The sequence below is a fragment of the Thermobia domestica genome, chromosome 12, assembly GCF_964235325.1.
Source record: "Thermobia domestica chromosome 12, izTheDome1.hap1.1, whole genome shotgun sequence".
Classification (NCBI taxonomy): Eukaryota; Metazoa; Arthropoda; class Insecta; order Zygentoma; family Lepismatidae; genus Thermobia; species Thermobia domestica.
Genome location: NC_137465.1, coordinates 214,537,600 through 214,562,739, shown reverse-complemented (window position 1 = coordinate 214,562,739; position 25,140 = coordinate 214,537,600). Strand labels below are relative to the sequence as shown.

The window sequence follows — 25,140 nt, the reverse complement described above, 5'->3', positions numbered from 1 at the left end:
GCTATTTAGTCACAAGATAGCCTTCCTCATGATTCGCATAGTTAGGTAAACTGTTCATGTAAAAAACCAAATAATTACAAACATTCTAGATGAGTGATTTCTAACCTCTAGGTGGCCAGATGTCCCGGTTTTGCCGGTACAGTCCCTTTTTTTCAACCGTTGTCCCGTTTTTTCTGATTCTCGAACGGGAGGCCTAAATGTCCCGTTTTTAAGTAAAATTGACCTAGGTGTCCCGTAATAATTATTCAAAATATAAATCGTAAATGGAAATTCTATTCTCTTCCGTACCAACATTCGTTGCCAAGGTTCAGCCGTGTCTAGAACTTCTGAATTTTCAAATGAGAATTGAGTGTTCGTGGTTCAAGTGGGAATTGAGTGGGAATTTTGAGTGTTCAACTAGTTAAAAGAATTGTTGGGTAGAACTTGCAATCGAGAACCACTATTTGTTGTGTGGTACACGTAAAGTTAAAAACGGTGTGTCTCACTCTTACTTGTGTAGTTTGTAAATTGAGAACACTGCTGAGTCCCAAAATGCAATCTAGAAGTCAGATACCCCTCCCCCCGTAGCCGATTCATATGCGTCCCGTTTTCGCAAGTGAAAATTCTGGTCACTTGTCTAACCTGGACGGCAGGAGTGTGAAAATCGATCAAGGGGATGCAAGCAAGCAATTGACAGAAATGATCTGTTAAAATACTGTATTTAAAAATATATATACTGAAAAAATACATAAGCAAAATTTAAACAATTTATAACTGATTTACACTCTAAAAACGAGTACTGTTATCAGAACCATAAAAATATAGTTAAAATTGGCATTGTCATTGGAAACATTATTGTGGTTATATATATAATATTATTTTTTTTTTCTATGTTACCAGAATGATATGAGAAAATTCGTATGTGCTGTGTGAAAAATATTGCATAGTTATCATTTTTATTGTTATAAAGATTATCTTTATAGCTCCATAAACAATATGTATGATTGGTTGTGCTATTCCGTGTTTGCGCATGCGCAGAAAGACGTGCAGGAAGAAAGAAGCGAAGCCGCCATTTTCTTGTTCAATCGTATTGTTTCTGATATTTGTATGAATTTCTTGTAAAATGAGTGAAAAAACTGTTGAATTGTTACGAAACTGGCAACTTGAAGACCTTATAAATACATTTCAAGGTAAGTTTAGTATTTTAAAAGAAATGTGTGAAAAAATATATGCTTCATTTTGTTTAAATTCTATGTGATTGAGTAATTCAATTTTAAAAACATAGTGATTTTAATTCGTGTTACCTCGGCCGTATATTAAAGCAGAACTGGTCGTACTATCCTGTTTTAGGGAGGCATACTTATAATCATGCAATATTCTTTTAGCGCCAAGTGAACTCTTTTTGTTTTAGAAAGTGTTTCTTAACGGGGAAGCTGCATTGTGCACCCTATAATCAACGGGGCTGGCATAGGTTGTTACTGTTTCCAGCATCAATATGTGCCTAAGTTACATCATGGAATAAAGGTCCATGGACGAATTCACAATCAACCCCGATGGCAGAACTTTCTTCGTCTTTCTGCGATGAGCTTGTAAGTCAAAAATTTTCTGCAGGAATTTTGCAAAAATTTTCAATTTAACAATCACAAGTGTTATGTTAAAAATACGCTTTACGCGACGTAGAAAACAGTTTAAAATATATTTATGCGAGTTGCCCGTGCATTTAAGACATCTACGCATAGCAGGCATGTTTTTATACTTTTCTGTTGGCTATTTTTTCCCCTCTTCCAATTTTTTTCTGCCAGTTTGGTTCCTTTTTTTAAAATCAAATCTCAATACTCATTTCACACAGTATTGCCGAGCGAGCGACAGCGAGTGAATGCGAGTTAGAGCCCTTCAGGGCACGTTGCTTTTTCCATTATTATAACTAAATGAAGATGTGAGTCAGTGATCTATAGGTCCTATCCTAAATGTTGCTGTCACACGGGTAGGGGAAACTACAGGATCCCACGTCCCAGAGATCCTACTTCGAATCCAGGTCATTCTAACCATATAGCTTCAAGGAAGGGTTCACTCCAGCAGACAGGCCTATATTAAATAGAAAACTTCTAGGTAGAATACGATGTGAAACATTTTTCATGAAGGAATGAGGCTGTGAATAGAAGTAATTACTGTCAGTGTACAGCATATTGAAATGAATTTTGAGTGATAGTGTACGTATTGTATGTGTATGTGTGCTCTTCTGCTACCTTCATTTATGCGTATATCCACCTTGGCTGCCACTCCTGCTCCCTACGGATGTATCCCGTCGCTAACTTCGGGCCCCCCTTGCTGCGCTCCTGCACTGACGGTTAGACTTCGTGCTTTTTCGTGACCACCAAGCACACATTGGTTCATGTTTTATGCACTGTAGGTTTTATGACATACGTCCACACTGTATTTATACCGAGCCCTCCTAAGGTCAATCTCAAAGTAGTAATGGAGCTTCTCATTTTGTGCATGCTCTGCTAAAAGAAATACAAAGCTCTAACCTGACCTGAAAATGTAAGGAATGTATCAAAATTCGGTAGAACTCAAAATGTTCCTTCGTGGCTATATGTTTAGCGTATTTAATTTTTTGGGGAGATTCAGGTTTGATTCCTAGTGACAGCTCACGTAGTTCGTATTCTACGTTAATCTTCAGTTCCCCGTCTCGTTACCAGAATGCAAGAGAGATTTAAAACTAGTGGCGGCTCTTGAGGGAGAGTGACGACGGAAAGGGTTACCATTTAGTTACTACTATCTAAAGGAAGAATAACGCAATAATAATCGGTATGGCATTTATTCCGAAGTTGGGCGTCCGCTTTCGTCACGTTTTTTCGCTGTTATCTCCTTTCCACACTTTCTGCAATTTGTTATTAGGTTCATTAATCCGTGCTCTTCACAAACTTTTAAAAGATTTTGCTCGTTATCAACGTATTGCTTCACAAATGTTAAAACTGTTAGTTCATTGCCCTTGTACATTCGCCATGTTGATAACATAAATGCTCGTTCCTTTCCCACAATGCAACTATTTGGTTACCTTGCGCCAAGTAGTTCCCTCCGCTCGGCGTATAGTCCCATGTTTATAACCGCTTATATATAACAAATAAACAGATTTTTCGAGACATATATTATCAAGCACACAAACGATCAAATTATCCATATCTTCTGTAAATTTTAAAAACTTCGCTGGAAACGGACGCCCAACTTTGGAATTTAACCCATCGGTATTACTTGAGCATACGATTCTACCAAATTTTGACACATTTCTTACATCTTCAGGTTAGGTTAGAACTTTGAATTTATTTTAGCATAGCATGCACTAAATGAGGAGCTCCATTATTACTTGCAGATTGACTTCAGAAGGGATCAGCTTAAATAGTGTAAACGTATGGCATTAAAACTACAGTGCATAAAACACGAACCAACTTGTGCTCGGTGGCCACTAAGGAGTAAGAATGCTATCCAACGAGTCAGTGCAAGAGCATAGCAGGAAGGCCTCTGCGGTAATGAAAGGTGGGGTCCGTAGTGAGCAGGCGCGTCAGTGACGGGGGTATGCGCATAAACGAGGATAGTGGAAGAGCATACACATACAATACTTTCACTATCAGTTCAAGATTCGTTCAATGAATATATAATTTCATATATTCACACTCTCATTCTTCCACAAAAAAAAAAAAAAAAATGTTTCACATATTTTACCTATAAACTTATTATTTGGTAGAACCAGTGGCGTAGGGAGGGGGGCAGAGGGGCCGCCCCCCCAAAGATGTACTTTGATGTTTGTAATTTTTTATATATTTTTATGTTTATATATTTTTTTGTTTGTAATTACTCTAGATGTACCTATAACAGCACTGTCCCCCCCCCCCAAACACACATCCTGGCTACGGTACTGGGTAGAACCGTCTGCTCGAGTGAACCCTACTAATCTTTGTATAGTACATTGGCAGTGAAATGTATACAAATCCCTTAGGTTATAGTTTGAACCAAAACATCTGTCTTTTCTAATCATAGTTTTTGTCAGCCTTGTAAATCACCAACTCAAAAACAGTGATAACAAATAAATGGTTTCTTGGGTTTCTGCGAAGTGCATATTACAAATGCGGGAAGTTATACTAAGGTTTTAAGAAATATTTAAAAATATATTTCTGGCCATTAGAATGTACGAATTTAAAAGTTTTCGAGCTTAATGTTAGAACAGCCTCCCCATCCTCTTAAGGTTTAAAAACCATTCTCCTTGCAAATGATTTTAATTTGAGCATTATTTAGTGTCCTTGTCTTTTCACAGAAGAAGAAATAGATGATGAGGCATTTGAGCATTTAACAGAAGATGCCATTAAGGAGTTGATCCCAAAAGTTGGAAAGCGAATGAAATTCCTATATAGATACAATGCTTACAAGAAAGAGAAGGCTGAACAGCCGTGTTTGATTGAAAATCTCGTGGCGACGTTAATACAGGTGTGTGTGTGTGTGGGTGTGTGTATCATAACGTATTGATTACATATATATCTTTTAAGGTTTAAAAAATTGATATACCGTAAACTGGGTATACTTTGGCCCAGTTTTTTTTCTTTCTTCAGAATTTCCCTAATATCTCCTAAGATCAGGAAAAACTTTAATGATATTTCTCATTGTTAAAATGCAAACCTTTGGCTTTATTTTGAAAGCAGTAAATCAGTGTGATCAAAAATGATGATTATAGTTTCAATTTTTTGATGCCACGCAGGATTTTTTATGTTTGGGGTAACTTTAGCCCATTTGTCACAATGACAAATTAATACTCGAAAGTGTTATTGTAACACTGTATTTAAGAAATAGAAGAGAAGAACAAGCTATTATAAACACATTGACGTTATAAACGTTGAAACTATCAACGTTTTTACGCAATTTCAATCGAACGAGAAATATCGTCCAGTGAACATATTTGTATTCTAATTGGGGGAATACGAAACATCTATAAAAGAACGCTAGAAACTTATGGGTGAAATCACTTTGTGCAATTTAGGGGCAAACAAAAATATCGTTTAATGAAAATTTCTCTAAGTATATGATTACTTAACATCCGAAAATAAGAGCACCATATTCTTCATTGTGGTAGAGTATTTTACCAGCACCATACTGCTCAGTTAAAAAAAAAAAAAAAAAAAAAAAGATTGGCTGGTTTAAAATAGCTGGTTTTTTCAAGAAAACCAACTGGTTTAAATCAAAAAGCGAAAAAAATGTTCGTAATCTCTTGATTTGTGGGTTATCACGTTTCACTCTCCTATATGATTCTCATTTATTCAGACCTAAATTCCCCATTCATTACTCAAAGAGATTATACTACAAAGGCAACATTTTAAATTTTTTAAAATAAGTTTATGAATGTTTCTGGTGTGATTTTTGTATAGTTTATTATTATTGTAATGCGATTGCCATCAATGTTCACTATTAATAAAATACATCGAAATGCCATATCTTTTTTTTTGGGGGGGGGGTATAAAAACCTCATGAAAGGCATTTATTGAAATCAGAAGTATCTTTGGTATCTGTTTATGTATAAATGAGTCATAGTGGACTAAAATAATTCGTATCTTTATTCACTTTTCTTACGGATATGCAAATTAAGTCGTTGTATTTCTTTAACTTGGACTAATAAAAGTCGTAGTGATAACTTGGACTAATTTAGTTCTTCTGTATTTTGCAGTACTTTGAAATTGTCCATATGTAATTCTGTATAATGGTTTCACTTGTGCAACTGTTTATCTTTTTGTCCTTCTGAAATACCTCTTGACAATTATATTGACAAATATGTAAAGATCAGTACAATGTATTTTTATCAAGAATCCTTCGTGAGTCAGTCGACAGATGTATCGCATTTGTGGTCAATTAAATGGAGGACAGTTTCGAGTTTAAATGGAGGACAGTTTCTCTTGGATGTAAGCCGAGAAGCGGTTAGGATTTAAAGTTGCCAACTGGTCCGTTTTTCAGAATACAAGGTTGAATAGCAAGACCACATAAAAGTATAAGGGAAGCTTTCACTAAGCGTTTAGAGGTTTTTTTTCTCAATTGTAGAAATTAAATCAGGAGAAATGTATTAATGAACTATAAAATGGTAATAAGAAATTAAGCTGATTGTATAATGTAAATTATATTTTTCAGACAAATGATTCATTAGAGGAGCATAATGGCAGCAACTACTCTTTGCCAGGTACAGAAGACACTGTGGACTTAACTTCTCCAACACCCTGTAAGTAACTAGGGATATTTTTATATTATATATCTTAAGTTTGACTTACATGCTGTACCATTATGTTGTGATTAATGTTTTTTTATAAATGTTTATATTATTTTTATTAATGCATGCATTTTTATTGTTCTGCAGCTTTCTCAAGCAGTTACTCAAGTGAATTTGATTCCAGTAGAACAAGCACACCCACAATAGGAGAACTTCACACCGAAGGAACAATCGTAAGTAACTTAACTTGTGACGAAATTCTATAAAATTGTTGTCTTATTTGAAATATTACCTAAGTCTTGAATGTTAAAGGCTTTCGTTGTATATTGTTTTGTGTAAAACTTGAATTAACCTAGGCATAAGTGAGTTGAAATTATAACCATGAGTACCTAGCGGCTTCCACACACTTTTTCCGGAGTTGAAATACTTGGTACATCGCATATGCTCGATATATGGTTACCGCATTTCCCCATGTAGAAGACACTTTTTTTTTTTTTTTTTTTTTCGAAATATTTGGTATGTAAAAGCTCGGTGCGTCTTATAAAGTGGTGGATTTTTTCGTTCTAATTCCCACTTGATTGTTTTCGCGCTGGATATCTTTGCGGTTCGAACTTCTTAGCTTTGCGATATTTGTTAGCCTAGCGTGGTACGAAGGTACGGTAGTTTTTAATTCGCGTGACTTTCTGTGTGGAGTTTCTGTCATCATGCTCATTATTACGGACTTATCTAACTTCAGGTTACGTTTCCGAAAGAAGTAGGTGCGAGATAGTTTCTCAGTTCAAGTTTACTTAGCTTTCAAAAGTCAATCGTGCTGCTCAATGTCAGTTTGGTTCTTCTCCAACTAAGAAAACAATCAAAGACTGGCGAAGGTAAAATCATATTGAAGATCTCATTGTCGAAGTAGACCATGAGAGGCAAGTCAGCAGAATGGCCAGATTTATAGAGGGAATTCAGATACATATGAAGAAAATAATCGCTGTGTGTTTCGATAGGATGAGGAAAGTTTTCGCAGTGAAGATTAGTTGTGATGATTGTTCACAATGATGACTAGTGTATGATTTTTATGATAAACCGAACTCAATAATTTTATGTATACGGTAGGTACAGTACTTTTATTTTTTTTTTACCTTCCTTTAATTTTCGTGTCCGAAAATAAAGTTGCATCTTATACATGAAGAAATACTTTATTTAACAAATATTCGTTGAATTCTACCTTTGGAAATAATTAAGGTGCCATGAAAGACATTAAAAAAATAGTCATGTTGCCGTTTCTTGAAATGAAAATTCTTCAAAGGTGCCAAGTTAAAACTGGATTGAAGTCCCCTTTTCAAACTCCGGTTACTGGAACATGTATTCTGAATTTGCACATTCAGGCCGTATTTCCAAACTACCGTGTAACTTTGAAAAAGAAGTTTCGATCTTCATGTGAGCATCATTTGAGACTTGGGATTTAGGGATTTTTTTTTATGCAATTGTAAGAAATGGGATACATTGGGTCATATTTGCAGAAGACAAGCAAAGTGGACGATGTTTGTTTACATTTGCAGTCAAAGTGATCTGGGCACAAGATCAAGACTACATATTTCGTATACGGTACTATCCAAGATTCAGAAGTATGTGAGAAAATGCAAAAATACTTAATTATATGAATTTTAGTGCACTCTTTGCGTTATTTGATACAATTTCGGAAATCTAGAGAAATTAGTTCACTTCCGGGAAGTTTTGGCATTACGTTAGCTAGAACGTCGGGAAAGATATGTAATTTGCACGATGCGTAATTCAGGAAGTTGTTCTGTGATGGTCAGATACACACATGTTATTGTTGTGCATTGGCAGTTGAAAATTAGTAAAATATTAGTTTCCATTGCAGTAAAGGACCGGAACATTGACGTTAGGAGCATGCCCAGTTGAGGATGGCTCTTTTAGACCAGGGATGTCTTAAGAGCTGAGTACGACCAATTAGTGCAGTCCTAATGAATGATAATTGTTTTTTTTTATTATTATTATTGTTTTGTAAGTTGAGTACTTAGTAGTTAAACCTTCCTACAGTCACCTAGCACAGTATGTATTTGGGTTGAAGTTTCTTTATCATATTTGTTCATGTGTGCGAATACGTGAAATTATTAGTATGAGCATCTAAATGCATGAGCCAATGAGGGCTTCCTAAATCAAAGTTAATTACTAACTGTGCTGAATGGACGAATGAGATGTTGTTTTAATACGTTATGCATGTAGCTTGCGAAAATAACTGTCCGGAAGTTTTTGAGAATGATCAAAAATGATGCGAGATTTTTTTTTTTTTTTTCTACGCTTATAATGTTCCATATGGTTGCATATATAACTTAATGTTACAGGGACGACGGTTCATTAAAATCAATCTCAAATCGAAATCAACGTTCTTTGCTATTGTTTCATATATTTTGATTTAAGTTTAAGCATTTCAATATACAGTAACCTTTCTCTTTCCGTTATAAAAATCCGTTTCCCGTTATGTGATGTTATAAAAAATCAGTTTTTTCTCAGTGAATAAAAATTATTAAGTCTCTAGTGGATAAAGGAGTTCAGTCTTGGACAAGAGTCTAGATTTGCTTTAAATTTATTAAATCTGCGTTAATTTATTATTTCGGCCATTAAAAATCTGAATTTCGGTGCGCGCTAGTTGTTTGTTTAATGGTTTGGAGTCAAGTTCGATGATGGTGTTCCATCTTTTATTGCGGCTTCCCTGAATTTGAAATGGACTACTACTATTATCTGATGTGAATCCGCATTGTGAATATTACCTGTAGGGAGTAGGTAACTATTTCAAAGGCTGACATGTGTTTCGTGCCTCATGCAGGCTTCTCAGCTATGAATAAATCTAGGCAATATATCTGTTCCTCCAGAATTCTAAATTATAAACAATTTGATTCGGCTTGAAATATTTAGGACGTTCATATGATACATAATATTTAAGTAAGGGATTTCGGATTCATGTTACAAAGTATTAGTGGCCCAGGGAGGAATGTTTATTTTATTTATTTACTGTTCATCTGGTTCAACATTTGTCTGGAACATTTAGATTAACAACCACAACCACCAACGAAATTTCATCCGTCACAATAATTTCATACTATATTTCCAAATTGGGATTTCATTTTTCTAGTTGCCATAATAGCTGATAGTAAACAATATCAATATTCTCACTTGGTTACGATGGCTTCCACAGCTCAGGATATTGTTGCCATATCAACGAGAGGAGTCTTACCCTAACGAGGGAGATTATATATCGAAGTGGAAAATGATTTATACACTAATCGAAACCACTAATTATTCTCATTAAGAAACTGTAATATTATTGGTTCGAATGCATGTACAGTGCGAGTCATATGCCCAAAGAGCATTTCTCAGTAGTGGCTTTTCCTATCTTTCCATTGAGTACAAGAATTAAAGTGCGAATAAACTAAAACCCGACTACAGAAAGAAGTCCTAAAACGCAAGATGTTTGCACAGTGTTATCGTAGAGCGTCCAGACGTGTTCCATTTGCTTTCATTTAACCCTTACGATACCAAGGGAGGGGAGTTCGTCGAACCCACAGAAAATTATATTGTGAATTGTACTTCTCTGCGTGGACAAAAAAATCCGAAAAAAAAAATAATATTGTGTAATGGAATGTTAAGAAAAGAATCCTGCTTGATTTTGTTCTAAACGGGTTCTCGTTCATTTTGTTTAGAGCAATAATATGAACTGGGTTCAACAAGCTCCCCCCCCCCTTGGTGGTGCATGTTATCTTTTTTTCGTACTGACTTAACAAGGGCTTTTAAACGATATGCTACTTGACTCCAATAGCCGCTTAAAAAGTTGGAGTAGGACTCCGTCTGGGACCCTGCGGAGGACCTTTGGATTTTTTTTTTTTTTTTAGTTTCAATCATTATACTTTTGAAATGATGACACACGCGTTTTCCTGTTTTGACTCTGTTGCGCCGTTTCAGATCTATAGGGGTGGCCATAGACTTTACAATGAAACATTTGCTGACATTTTCACCGGCCGCTATTTTGCACAGGATAATTTTAGACAGTCGAGACTTGTTCCATCTTCTTGCATTTCCAAACAGCTTTCCAACGATATGCTACTTGACCCTCTTACTATTTGCAATTTTTGAGTTGGACCCTGCGGGTGGCCCTAGGGCAACACTTCTTGCTTTGATACATTGTACTTTTAAAATGATCAAACACGTGTTTTCCTGTTTTCGCATCTGTCTAACCGTTTGCGATTTCTAGGGGTGGCAACGGACTTTCTGGACACCCTATATATTCATATAACTCATACAGTATATGCATTCGGAAAATTTTTATTACAGTTTCTTAATAGGCGTCATTAGTGCTTTCGATTGGTGTATAAACCATCTTCCACTTCGATATATAATCTCCCTCTCCTCCCTTGTAAGTAATATTCTTCAAGGTTCCAAAGTCTCATTGAAATCCTAAACGTAGAACTTGAAATTTGCAATATTACCATGCTCCACTCGATGAAATTTGTGTCGTCCATAGCTACCAATTCGCTTTAAATAATAGGGTATTGAATTGACGACTGTGCACCAAGATTTATTTGTATCATTCTATCTGTAACATATTTCGCTCAGAGAGCTCCTTCGTGGATAAGCGGTTAGCGTACGCGCTTTTGCCGTGGGAGCCCTGGGTTCGATTACCGGCGGGAGCTCATGTGGTTCGGATACCACGTTAATCAGTAGGTCCACGTCTCATATAGCCTCGCTGCTGAATGGGACGTTAATCTAAAAAAAAAAAATTCGCTCAGTACAAAAAAAATCTAACCTCTCAGTATAACTGAATGTTTAATATTTACATGGTTACAACCGTTTTAACCTAGGTCTACCTGTTGTAGATGAGAATGTATTTAATACGTTTTCACTCGTGTTAAAATTAGTCCTTTGCCACTACTTGCATATTAATGGATTTATAATGTTCGAATTTTAGGATTTGCGAGCAATATTAGAAGATTCGTTGGAAGGCAGAGAAGTGTTGACCAGTTATACGTTAAATGGGTCTTTAAATGGAAGAACTAGGCAACAACTGGTTGAAGTTATTATTCGATACGTAGGTGCAGATAAAAGGTAAATACTGTTTTAAAATATTCTGTTTAATATAAGTGTTTTTTCCCTCCAAAATATTATGTTTAGTGTATGGTGAGGTTTTACTTTCTTACACAAATCCAGTATAGGACCATCGCTTGATCTAATGGCTAACACGCTTACCTTCGGTTCAAATTCTATAATCAATAGGTCCAAGTCTCCTTTAGTCAACGTGGCATAATCGTGGGACGTTAAGCTGAAATTAACCATATATATAATTATTTATTGATGCAATTTATGGGTATTACCGGCACCCACGGCCTTAAGCCCGTCGCATTTAAGGGATGTCGTCCTTCGGTAGCAAACTATCCAGGAGAAGAAGGAAGAGACCGGCCTAAGACCTGTAAGTTAGGTACCATCCCGGCATTTGTCTTGTGTGAATGAGAAAATCCCTGGAAACCCCCCCACTCAGGATGGCTGCCCAGAAAAAAGGTATTACACCTTTTCGACCGAATGACTCTATGAGGAATCGAACCTAAGACCGTTCACGCCAAGGGTGGGAGCGTCAGCGACTACGCCACGCGGGGCAACATATATATTTGTCTTATACCTTCAAATCATAATTGCATGGAAATCATTCGTTTATTCACTATTTATAAAGTACTACAGGATAGTGTATTCCTGCTTCAATCCATAAATTGTATAGAAGGGGAAGATGGGAGAAATAATTTCATAATGTATAAAATATTTCGAGGTTGGATTATATAATATGTTATAACATAGCTCCTGTTTACTTTTAGGATTAGTAGCAAGACGTTCACGGAACTGAGTGAAGCTATAGTGCAAATTTTCCCTACTGAGAGCAAAGTAAGTTTGTATATTATTTAAGCACATTTTAATTGTAACAATATGGATACTTGGGAAAAATTATTAAGCATTTCTGCATGCCTTACTTCCAAGGTGTTTTTAAAAAATACCTGATTTATCAATTTTGGCTTTTCTTGACATTTAAATTTTCCATTTCAGATAATTACACGAAAAATGTAAGTTAGAAACAACGATAATGGCAGGAAAATGATAAAGTAATAAGACAGATAGAATAGTAGAGATCAGACACCTAAGGTGCTAAACAAAGGTATAAGAAAAGTGAAAGAGAAAAGCGTTTTACGTAGCACACTTTGGTCAAAATATTAAAAGAAAGAACGTTTGGAACATAACTATGTAAATTATATATTATTCTAACTATCATGTGGGTAAATGGATGCTCTGAGCTACTTAGAAAATGATAGGTCACATTGAAATTTCTTTTACTTTAATTTCAACAAAAAAATAAGTATGTTAAGGTTATTTTCCAACTTATGTATACATATTAAGAGAACAATCTTATATATATATATATATATATATATATATATATATATATATATATAATGATTTCTTGTAACTGACTTTATTACTCTTATTTTGCACAGTACACCTACTACGTACCCTACAAACAAGCTCAGGGAAAGAAAGTACTTGCAAAAGGAAAGCTGTGGGATAAATACAACAACAGGAAACGTTCCTTGCGAGAAAGCGGGGTCCTGTCATATAAGAAACGTAAATCAACAGAGCAGGAAGATTTTCCAATAGAAGGTAGATTTTTCTTTTTTTATTGATTTACTTGTTTTTTACTCTGTTCATGTTTCTTTCGTGTTTAGGACGATTTTTGGAAATGTAATCCTGTTCATGTGCACAGGTGCCAATTTTACCTAGATCTAATGCTTTTTATTGCACAAATAAAATATTCTTTACTTTGCAACAAAAATAAATTCGAAGAATACTCAAGTGTAATTACTATAAGTGGTAATGGTGATACGTGTAGTACGTAACTACTTTTAATGTAAAAAAAAAAAAATAGTCCGGTTAGATCGATAGTGTCAGTGATATTGACAGTTAACGATTTGTAGTGTCAGTTGTTAAATCACGTACGCTGTAGCCTATAGCATTAGCATAGGTGAGGGCGTTTGCCCGTGTGGCAACTCTCCCCCTTGTCGCCAAATTACGCCCCCCACTCTTTATTAATCTATCATTACACAAAATGTGTATCTGTTATAATCAAATAGCACTTCATTACTTTTTTGTTAAACTTTGTAGCATGAATTTTCAAACTCATTAAACTAACCTAGTTCTATTTAAAGATTAGAAATAACAATTTGAAAGTTTTAATTGTAATATTTATGGAAAGGGAAGTGTTATTCCATATTTGAGCTATTATTGAAATGGGAGAACGGAACGTGGGTACTGTAGCTTACAGTCTGTAGGGGAGAATGGACCCTGAGCCATGAAAAAGCCCCACAACTTTAGCTATACACATAAATAGAGCTACCCTAAGTCCGGCCGTGTGCGTAGTATGATTTTTTTTCATGTGGTATAACGTTCCGCTCTGTAACATGTTCTACATATTAGTTTGAAATGTTATATCGTTGTCAGTTATTTTCCTACATTATTGCATGAACTCTATACAAAATTTAGAGCTCCCTGTATCAGATACAGGGTAAGTGTGTTTTTGACCAGACTGTTACGTACGGCTTTATAATAAAATGCCCTTCTTATCTGATATATAAAGGGCATAGACAAAAAGAATGGAAAAACCTAGTATAAAAGAGGTAGCCATTTCAAACACGATTTACTGACCGAGTATACGTGTGGAGAACGTCAACACAAATCGATTGTTATCAAAAGTGAAGCGTGGCGGCGCTTCAGTGATGATTTGCATCCTTTTCCTGGTATTCTGCCGGACCAATAATCATCTGCATGGACATGTCAGTGGTAAGGACTACGCAAGGTGTGAAATCCTGGAGAGACGAGGAATTCTACTAAATATTTTTGGAAGATTCCCCCAATTAAAACGTACTGGGGGAGAATAAAATGAAATGTCAGCAGTTTGCAAAATATTTACACTAATTTGTATATAAGTAACGTGTATTTCATATCTAATTAATTGGTGAACTAGTGGTCAGCGGTATAATTCCTAATATTGCATAGTTTAAGATTTTTGGATGCCCAAGTACGTGAACGTTCATTATCGAAACCTTGCACTGCAAAAGTGTGAAGAGCTTTGTTGTTGTTGTTGTTGTTGTTGTTTTTGTTTTACTCTCCAGTCCTTCAGCCTACAGTTTCCCCACCCTCTACTTCGATCTCATGATTTCGCACTCTGGAACTACATAACCATTTTAAGTGATCAGCTGCATCCCATGGTGCAAACTTTGTTCCCAGATGGTAATGCAGTGTTACAAAATGAGGGAGCCTCTGTTTATACACCTCACATCATCCATGATTGGTTTGCTGACCACGAAGATGAAGTTTCACATCTGCCATGGCCTCCAAAATCGCAAGACCTCTCAATATCATTGAGCACTTTTGGTCAGTTTTGGAGACCAAGGTGCGAGGCCGCTACCCACCACCGTCGCCTCTACAACAGTTTGCAGTTGCTTTGGCGGAAGAATAGTACAACATCCCTGTGACAACCATACGTGGCCTGTATACCTCCATTCTCCTCGACTGCAGGCTGTTCTGCGTGCCAAAGGTGGTCCTACTCGCTGTTAATAAAGGTATTTTGCAATTTGTTAGGTGTTTCCGTATTTTTTTTCCATCCCCTGAATATGCACTACCGTTTAATGTCATTACACATGAGTATTCTTCAAATGTACTTGTATAACTCTTTGCTTTGTTTAATACATATTGCAAAATATAGAAAACCGAAGCTGTACAGTAGAACTATTGCAGAACCAAACAGACATAGTTAAATGATTACTAAGCTGACGCAAAATGCTTCATCAAATGAGAGAGAATAGAGAAAGAATAAAAAATAAACAAAAGAGCAGTAAGTAAAGAACGTGAAAAGGGATGCCATATTCCGAAAAATAATGTTGCATCTCATTATACGTAGTTCTCTATTCCCCCCTGTCGAAACTTTCTTTTTTTTTCTGTCTAATTAAGCACCCGCTTAAGATATACACTTATGACGATTTTTTATAGTAATGCCCAAATACGACCTGTTTTTATAATCTTTTCAGATTCAGATGATGAACAGCAGTATGAATATATGCAGTGGTTGCGAAACAGTATTGAACCATGGGATAAAGTTTGCAAACTTTGGGAGTTAACGTCTAGGAAAAGACAAGGTGAACTTAACCATAGTAATAAAACAATCAATCAATATTACATTGAATATCCAGCATTGAAGCAGCCACTAGGATATACGCTAGTAAGTATGGTATCACATTTAGAAAGTCACGGATAAAAGCAGGCCTGAAACTTTTTCTTATAGTGGTAATAGTTTAAATTTAAATAGGGATTTGCTCTTTCTTGTCCTTGTGCAAGTTTAAATACGGTTGTTTGTGTAAACCATACTTGGTGCAAAGTTTGTGTAAACCATACTTGGTGCATATCAGGTAAAGGGAATATTGGGAAGAAGTCATGTTCATAGCATTTGTACGGCAGGCTATGGTACACAAATAATTAAGATGTTCAAAGGATAGCGCATGCCTAAACCCAGCAGCGCGAACTTGAACTATTACTACTGTTAAAATACCGTAATACTTGTAATGGTCGTTAATGGTTTTGAGTACTAAACTTATATTAGAATTTAATATACAGCATCTGCATGAAATCCGTACAACTTGACAAGATTTTCAGAAACTCGATATGGGTTAGGCAACCAATATTACACAACTTGCACTTGCTGGCCACCAGTAAGATACCGGTTCAATAGCCAATAAAGACACCCAGCATCAGACGGAATAGGATTGAAAAGTAATTTATGTTGTAAAGTACTTCTTTCATTGGACAATCTAGTACAAGAAAGTGAAGGTTGTACTTGAATATGGAAATCATAAAAATGTCAACAAGGCTAACTCTTCCTTTTTCCCCCAAAAAAGCCGGCTTCTTTACATCTCTATGCGTAAGTGCAAAATTAGAAAGATATAAAATAATTTCGAACTGTATAGGCGCAGAACAAGGATATTGAAAAAAAAAAAAAAAAAAAAATGTGAAAAAATGGTTAGATTGGTAATACATAAAGAACATGTATTATTATTAGGCTTCAAATAGTTATGCACTAAAAACCTCAAAATATGCATGTAAATATGTCTTTAAAATCGCCATGATATGCATCCAAACATGCACTTAAATTTTCCCAGATATGTTCTCTTTGCAGTTGGCATGTCGAACTGCAATCAGACAAAGATAGACGTAACTAGCTTACTTATCCCTTCAAACTGCTGGAGTGATCTCACCAATAGATAAAGGTGACCCTTGTTTAACTGCATTCCATTCCAAGAAATTCTGTTAATGACATTTCGTAGCAGGTACAAAATCACTGAACCAGATACGAAATATGTGCAAAAGTAGAATTTAAATCCCAATAGGGAGCAGCTTAGATAAGAGAAATCATCCATGAATTAGTAATATTTCCATGTTGACTTACAAATTATGATCATCTTTGAAGCAGAAACAATTAAATATGCATTTGCATATGAAACATGCAAAATGCATAACTATCCGAAGTCTATTTGTTATATTGCCCACCGAAATTTATATATTTTGCTATGAAAGACAGTGGCTCGTAAAATGACCATATTATATACTCCTTTATTTTTCTGATAGATTGAGATTGATTTCACACAGAAATACAAAGGTAAAGAATTAAGTCTCTTAGCGAAGTGGCCAAACCTGAGCTTAAAGCTGGAACAGATTTTGGTGAATAAAGCAGGAAGTTTGCCAGAGACACGAGATTTAAAAGCAGTACTCAAAAGAGAAAAGCTTAAATCAGGTTAGTATTGATATTTTCTCCCATAAGGAAAATGTATTTTGCTTGTGTTTCAGTTACCTCGTCATCAGAGTTTATAAGGGATTTAAAACTCCAGTGGCGGCTCTTGAGGGAAGTCACACCGGAAAGGATTACTATTTTATCGCTACCGTCTAATAGAAGAAAACTTAATGTACTAATCTTTGTATAATACATTAGCGATTAAATGTGTACCAACTCTCTCAGTTTATACCAATAACATGCTTATTTTTAACGTTATGACTTCCCTCGAGAACCATCAATGCTCACAGTTGTTTCTTCTATTGTAGCTCATTTGGATTTAATGTTATTTATTGATGGAAAGTTCGATTTCTCTACCTCTTACTCAGAAGCCTAGAAAAAAGTTTCTCTTTATATGAAGCTGCAGTACCAACATGTAGGAAATCAAATCGGTTTAGTTTTATTTGAAATTATTTCGATCCTTTGTGGTATCTTCTTACGTAACTTTTTTCTTGCTGCTACGATTCTTGTTTTTTTTTTTCTTGTTACAGTGCATTCTTGAAATATCACAAAGGCTACCCTTGTTTAACTACTGAATACTGCAGGTTGTTCACTAGTAGAGCGTTCACTTCTGTTACGTGGGGTTCCTGTTTCAATACCATCTCGCTCCAAATGGGCTTTATGGTGGGGTTTCTCGGAGTTCTCCTGTTCTCTCCACTTTCTTCATTCCACCATTTCATTCATTGTCATAAACGCATTCTGCTTTAGCCTTGGGACATAAAACTCAGATTTATTATTATTTTTTTTTGATCAAAATAATTTACACTTTGCGGCATCAAGGGCAGTATACATTTTATTATTTAGGATATATCTAATAGCGTCGATTACCAAGTATGTACTTCATTATTATATCTACAATCTTAGGGAAGAGAATTTAAAGTATGTGCTACTCTGATAAGAGTTTGTGACTTCTCGCCATAGGTTCCGTAGGTACCGCCTTTAGCGCGGGAAGCTCAGTTACAATAGTTCAAGGTAGCACTTTCTCATAGTAATTCAACTGCTAACAGAGTAAATACAGGAGCTCAGGACAGACTTTGTAGGTCTTTGACTTATTATTGATTATAAAGAGGCTACGATTCAATCCTTTTTAGGTGAGCACTGTTAATCTTTAATAGTTCTAGTTTAAAATAGAAAACAACAGGCTCTTTTCGAGTCAAAAGAGCAGACTTTGTCTTCGAAGTTGAGCAAGCAACTGTAACATTGCTTTAGTGACTTGACGTAGGTGTTTTCTTCGTAATTATCGATGCCTTGTACTCCTGGAATAAATGTCTTGACGAGCATGGTGACTTATGTTCAAAAGATATATTTACAGTATCTTTTCTACTGTGTGAATCAAGTTTATTGTAGAGAAGTCTTCGCTTATTTTCCGATTAGCATCGTAACACATACCACCGAGTAATTTATGCTTAAAAATAGTGACACACTGACTGCAAATGTGATTATGTAACGTAACAAGTAATACCAAGGAGATGCCTTACACTAAAAGAGAACGATAATGAATATTTCATAGTTTATTTTCTTAAGTTTTAAAAGGATACTGAATGCTTACTCTTTTCTTCCAGATACAAGAAACACAGTCCTTTTCATTTTGTTGGGAAGACATTTTCCTGTAGTGACGTCAGCTATAAAGAAGAAAGATACAACAGGAACGTGGAGACCTACAAAATACGAAAGCCAACAGGGATTCGTTTTTCACGTAAAGGTAAATGTAACATTGTTTCCTTTTATATATAAAATTGCAAATTTGTGTAGTGAAAGAGTTTCCAGGCTTTGAAAAGTAAGAAGTGGGAGCTAGACATTCATAGGATTGTGAAATTGCTCCTTTAAATACATCTTCGTTTCTTGTATAATATTTGTTAGGGACATAAATGAATGTAGTTACTCTTATTTCTCATACAGCTTTAATAATACAGGGTGCGGCAGCGTTCATAGTACGATATTAAAAACACACCATAAGGCAGTAACTGTAATTTATTTATTACCTCTTATGTCAATTAATAGTTAAAGGTATGTCATTTACTAATGTGTAAGTCATTGTCCATTGCGTGGGTTACTTTTTGAATGTGACTCCTGTCAAATGATGCCCCCTCTGCACAACACATTCATCTAGGCGGCGTTTGAAGCTTTCCATAACTCGGCGTAACGTATTCCCTGGGACATTGCCGACGGCAGTTCTGATGCAATCTTTCAACTCAGGAATGGTGGCTCAACGTGTTCGCAACACTTCTTGCTTCAGGTAGCCCCAAAGAAAAAAGTATGCACATGAAAGATCAAGTGAGCGACGCGGCCAGGAAATGTCACTAAAACGGGAAATTACTCTACCTGGAAATGTCTCTCGCAAGAAATCCATGAAAATTCTGGCTGTATGCGAGGTCACTCCGTCTTGTTGAAAGCATAATTGTTCCACATTCACATCGACCATACCTAATTGGGGAAGAACGAAGTCTTGCAGCATCTTTAGGTAGCGTTCACTGGTGACAGTTACAGCCACACCGTTATCTTCCTCAAAAAAGTAAGGGCCAATAATCCCAAAGGAAGCAACTTCGCACCACACTGTGACACGATAACTGTGCAAGGGCTTAATGTGCAGTTCTTGCGGGTTTACATCACTCCAATAACGCAAATTCTGTTTATTCACTGAACCACATAATTCGAAATGAGCTTCATCTGACATCAGGATAGTGTGCAACATTAGTGGATTTTGGCGACGGAAATCACGCATGGCGTGAAATCCAATCGCGAGGCCTAATTTCCTAAACAATCTGCAGCTTATATGGGTGAAAATGGAGATCTTCGTGCAATATTCTCCTGAATGAGCGATCGGACATATGCACCGTTTGTGAATGACGACGAGTAGATCTTTTTAGGCTAAGCAATATTGCAGCACAAACATTTTCCACGGCTTCTGGTGTCCGTACAATTCTTTCACTTCTTCCTGGTTTGTCATTGCAAACAGAACCTGTTATTCGGAATGCATGTACCCACCTCACAATGGTCCGTCCATCTGAAACTTTCCCATGACGTCCCAAGTTGAAATGTTGCCGAAATAGACGCTGGGTAGCAATAACAGTCATTATTCTTGAAATAACTTTCAACAGCAAAGGCACAATGCTGTGCACACCACCGCTCCATATCACTGTCACACTCGAAATGGTAGCTCATTAGTACACGAATGGGGCAAGAGCTGGCGCGCATTCATGCAGTATGTCATTGTACTACGCAAGTCAAATTACGCTATGAACGCTGCCGCACCCTGTATATTCTTTTAACACTTACAGTAAAGTAAATATAATAGGTATATTCGTCTGTAGTAGTCGCGCTGTTGCCTGTGTTTGTTAACATTACATACACCGGTAATATTTTCGTAAGGCAGGTAGATTTATTTAAATAAAAGTACGCTTGTCAAAAGTAAATTTAGATATTAAACAGTACATGCTCATGTTTTCGTGCTACTGTTATACTAATACAGTGAAAGATGTCCTTGATGTATGTTTAATATTGAACATTAAGTACTCTCGTAGTTTGCTTTAGGTTATTCTAATTTGAAAAGAGATGTATTAGTTCAACTTCAATTTTCAGAGAGTTTGGTATGCCAAAACTACTTCATATATTTACCAGGTCCGTCCGTCCGTCCGTCCTTTTGTTTAGGACACAAAAGATCTCAAGAGCTACTGCATGGCTCATCATCAAATTTCGCCAATTAAAGATGAAATGTTACGAATAGATTTTTTTGTTAGAATACTCAAACCGGAAGTAGTTCAAATTAGCCATTTTCGGTTTCACCATTGATCACCCTAGAGCAAAAATTGTAATAGATGGCGAATTTCAATATTAAGCTCAGACCAAAACGGTAAAAGATAAAAAGAATCGGTTTTCTGCAAACGAGTAAACGTCCCAGGAATAGCTTCCATCTCCTTCGTAATACCTCTGTTGAAGCCGGAAGTTATAAAAATCGACAACTTCCGGTTTCAATATTGATAACGCAAGTGAGACAGACGGAGCAAGGCATATCGAATGTACTTTAGTGTCAAATACTACCGTCATGACTTGACATATTTCGCATAGATAGAAGCAAAATTATAATTAAATTTTCCAAAATACTTTATTTCCAAAAAAATTCTCCCGAACGGTTTGAGATATCAAAATACTGTAAACGGCATTATGATCTTCATGTTTTTTTTTTTTTTTAAATCCATCTGCATCATTAAATGTGATAGTTTTGTATGACATTTTCGAAATAAAGCCTTTTGTAAAAAATCAAATTTTCAATTTGTTATAATTTTGTTCCTATCTATTCGAAATACGTCAAATCTTGATGGTACTATTTGACACAAAGGTACATTCGATATGCCTCACCCCGTCTGTCTCACTTGCGTTATTACTATTGCAGAAGCGTTTAAATTTGCTTATTTTTCATATTTGGGATAGTGTTGCGTCGTTGCTTTGCAACACTGAACACTAAGTTTGGTATTGCTTATTTTCTCTTTAAATGCAGAACAACCTGACGTAGAGTTATTTTTAAAATGAGTTGACAACACTGTACACTGAGTGCTGATCTCTTTCTGGTCTTGCCGTTATCATGTTTGAACTTTATAAATGACGCATCATATATATATATATATATAATATGTGTGTGTGTGTGTGTGTGTGTGTAATATATTGTATAGGGTGTGATAGAACAAGACCACAAACTGTAACAAGTGATTCCTCACATCAAAACAAAACATTCATATAAAACTATAGTCAAAATGTATAGTTTTGGAGTATAAGCTCCCGAAATAGTGACAAAATGAACTTTAAAGGTCCATAGCTTCACTAGTATGTGTCCTATCCAAACATCCGTGTTTCAGAATTCTCCAGTTCTTGCATAACAAGTTTTAGAGAGGCAGCTGGAGAGTACTCAGAAAATATTAACTAGTATCAAAATGCTTCTCTAAAGATTATCGCAGAAGTACCCGAGAATTCTGAAACAGGTATTTGGATATGGTACATACTGGTTACTAAGTCAGAGGTATAGAAGCAAAATCTGCTAAATCCATTTTTCAGTTTTGTAAGAAGAAGATTTTTTTTTTTTTTTTTTTTTTTTTTTTTTTTTTTTTTTTTGCTCATTACGTAATGCAGATGAGTGAAATCTACCACTAAAGAAAAACAATTGTTCATCAATTCTGAAACATAAGAAAGTCACTTTCTTTTCGTTTCCTGACAAAATTGAAGAATGGGTTTAGCAGGTTTTGCTTCTACACCGCTGAAGTGATGTCTGGATCGGGCTAAAATATGCTCCATAGTAGTGGAGCTATGGACCTTTAAAGTTAATTTTTTCGCCTTTTTGGCAGCGTATAACCCCGAAACTATGCTCTTTCAATCACACGTCTATATGAGCTGTTTTCACTTATTTTGATGTGAGGAATCACCTGTTTGAGTTTGTCGGTTTAGTTCATTAACACTTTATAGCTTTAAGATTCCTTTTGACTTCGTTTACAATTGAATGATAGTTTCTTATTAAGTATATTTGGTTTCAGGCAATAGATGAGTTGCAACCTGAGTTGGAAAGACATAGAGAGAAGATGAGAAGATTTGGCCTCACTGTACAGCCTATTCCTATTATCGTCACAAATGAAACATACGATGTTACGGAATGTTATGTCTCAGTGGATTATGAACTCTACAAGATAGAATCACCACTGAAAGCAATGGACATTTGTTTCAAGGCTGTTCATGTTTTGAATGCGATGTACCCAAAGGAAAGCGAGCAAGCCTGGATGTTTTTGCAGAAATTTGTGTACGAAATTGAGACTGTATGGGACAAACATTTCACTGCCGTTAGTACATTGATGTCCGAAATGATGTCCTAAATGACCAGAGGTTATGATAGGCATAGTTTTTCTTTGATAAGTCATATTAGTATTAGGTTATTTTAGTAATATCACCATGTCTACCTGCTTCTTGTGTAAGTTAGCTTTGAAATCACCTAAATCTCTTCTTCTTCACCTTCGTTTTTTTCACAAATTGTTAATCAATAGCAAATATCGTTGTGGCGAAAAATATTGCTTCCGTGATTTTCTAGATATTAAGTCGTTTAGAAAACACCTCCAGAAACACGAACAGCGTAACAAGTGTTTACTTCCAAATGTTTCTCACCATAACCTCGTTGAAAATGTCCCACAACCCGTTGCTTCAGCTGAGACTCCTGAAATTGTACACGGTGTTTTAAATTTTAATGTAGAAACTCATGAAAGATCAACCAATGATCAGCCTCTCCCAGATTTTGATGTTGAAGTTTATAAAAGAACAGTTGAAAAAGACGTCATGCAGTTCTTGTCAAACTTGTATAGCAGGCCAGATATAACAAGGGTACATATCCAGAAAATTGTTGATTACATACAGGAATTTTTTGGTTGTGGATTGATGGATATTCTGAAGGAAAATATATTACAAAAGCTGCAGCCTTTGCATTTACCCTACATACATGAAATTCACAAGATGTTCGACGTAATTTCAAACCCATTTCGTAATTTATCCACAGATCATATGCGCTTAAAAGCATTTGAAGCAACAGGTTACTTCATTCCTGCAAATGACGTGATCGTTGGACGAAAGCTGGTATCCATGAAAAAAAAAGGAAAGATAACTATGAACACTATTCCGGTCATGGCGAAATTCATTCCTATGAGAGCAGTTTTGAAACAATTTTTAGAACTTCCAAACGTTTTGGAAACAATTTTAAAATACAGAGAAGGTTGCTTACATGATAGTGATGTGTTGTTTAATTGTATGCAAGGGGAACATTGGAGAAATCAAACGTATATGTCTTCTGATAAGATAATTTTACCGCTGCTTTTGTATTACGATGACTTCGAGGTTAATAATCCGTTAGGTAGTCATGCAGGAACGAGAAAGGTGGGATCCATTTATTACACTATTGGCTGCGTACCTCCACAATTTTCCGCACAGCTTCAAAACATATTTGTGGGTCTTCTATTTCATACATCAGATAGACGACATTTCGGAAACAAGTCAGTTTGTCAAGTCCTGCTAAATGAACTGAAATTTCTCGAAGAAGGCGGCTTATGTGTACAATATATGGGTGAAGAATTCAACATTTATTTCCAATTGATTGGGATACTTGGAGATAATTTGGGCATACATTCAATATTAGGGTTTACAGAGTCTTTCTCATCTAAGTTTGCTTGCAGATTTTGTACAGTTTCGAAAGACGTGGCACAAGTTCAGACTTCGGAAGACCATTCTAAATTACGGAATAGAGAAATTTACAATATTCAAATTTCTTTGAAAGATGCTTCCAAAACGGGTATTAAGGAAGAGTGTATATGGAATGTGTTGCCTGCATTTCATGTTACGGAAAATTATATCGTTGATGTTATGCATGATTTATTGGAAGGGGTTTGCAAGTATGATATGATACAAATTTTGAATTACTTTGTATTCGAAACACGTGTTTTTTCGTTAAAAGTTTTAAATTCAAGAATAAGTACCTTCAATTATGGTCCTAATACTACTAACATACCTCCGTCGATATCAGAAGATTCTTTGACGAATGGAAATCTGCATTTTTCTGCATCAGAAATGCTTACATTTATACGATACTTTAGTTTAATCATTGGTGATTTAATTCCTGAAGGGAATTCTGTTTGGAAATTGTTTACCATACTGCAAGAAATAGTTCTAATATCAATTGCTAAAGTAGTGAGTGTACATTGCCATGAATACCTCAGAATTTTGATTCAAGAACATCACGAACTCTATATATCATTATTTCACGAGAAGCTTAAGCCTAAGCATCATCATATGCTTCATTATCCTCTGGTAATGAGAAAAATCGGTCCTCTAGGTCATATTTCTGCAATGCGATACGAATCCAAACATCAAATTTCAAAGGTTGTAGCTCGTGCTTCCTACTCTAGAAAAATGTCCTTCAAACAATATGTTTGAAACACCAATTTCAACTCCATAACAGATTTTCATCCTACATAGGTTTTAATAATGA

General features: G+C 35.8%; 1 protein-coding gene across 2 annotated transcripts; it reads left to right on the top strand.

The window, feature by feature from the left end:
* The first annotated feature begins 778 nt into the window (after positions 1 to 778).
* Positions 779 to 23,219, top strand: LOC145667032 (uncharacterized). Of its 2 annotated transcripts, none has more exons than XM_081734723.1 (11): positions 779 to 1,169; positions 4,289 to 4,458; positions 6,142 to 6,229; positions 6,365 to 6,450; positions 11,190 to 11,326; positions 12,085 to 12,151; positions 12,757 to 12,919; positions 15,343 to 15,533; positions 16,934 to 17,099; positions 18,698 to 18,837; positions 22,655 to 23,219. In XM_081734723.1, exons 1-11 carry the CDS (start codon positions 1,103 to 1,105, stop codon positions 22,985 to 22,987), a joined length of 1,608 nt encoding a protein of 535 aa, XP_081590849.1. In that variant the 5' UTR covers positions 779 to 1,102; the 3' UTR covers positions 22,988 to 23,219. The 2 variants fall into 2 exon arrangements, with proteins under 2 accessions (XP_081590849.1, XP_081590850.1); XM_081734724.1 differs by lacking the exon at positions 779 to 1,169 and adding an exon at positions 1,435 to 1,568.
* Positions 23,220 to 25,140: the final 1,921 nt, after the last annotated feature.

Coding starts and splice junctions, on each gene's coding strand:
- LOC145667032 (XM_081734723.1), top strand. CDS start 1,103: ATGAGTGAAAAAACTGTTGAATTGTTACGAAACTGGCAACTTGAAGAC. Junction 15,534..16,933: donor AGCCACTAGGATATACGCTA/GTAAGTATGGTA, acceptor TTTTTCTGATAG/ATTGAGATTGATTTCACACA. Junction 18,838..22,654: donor GATTCGTTTTTCACGTAAAG/GTAAATGTAACA, acceptor ATTTGGTTTCAG/GCAATAGATGAGTTGCAACC.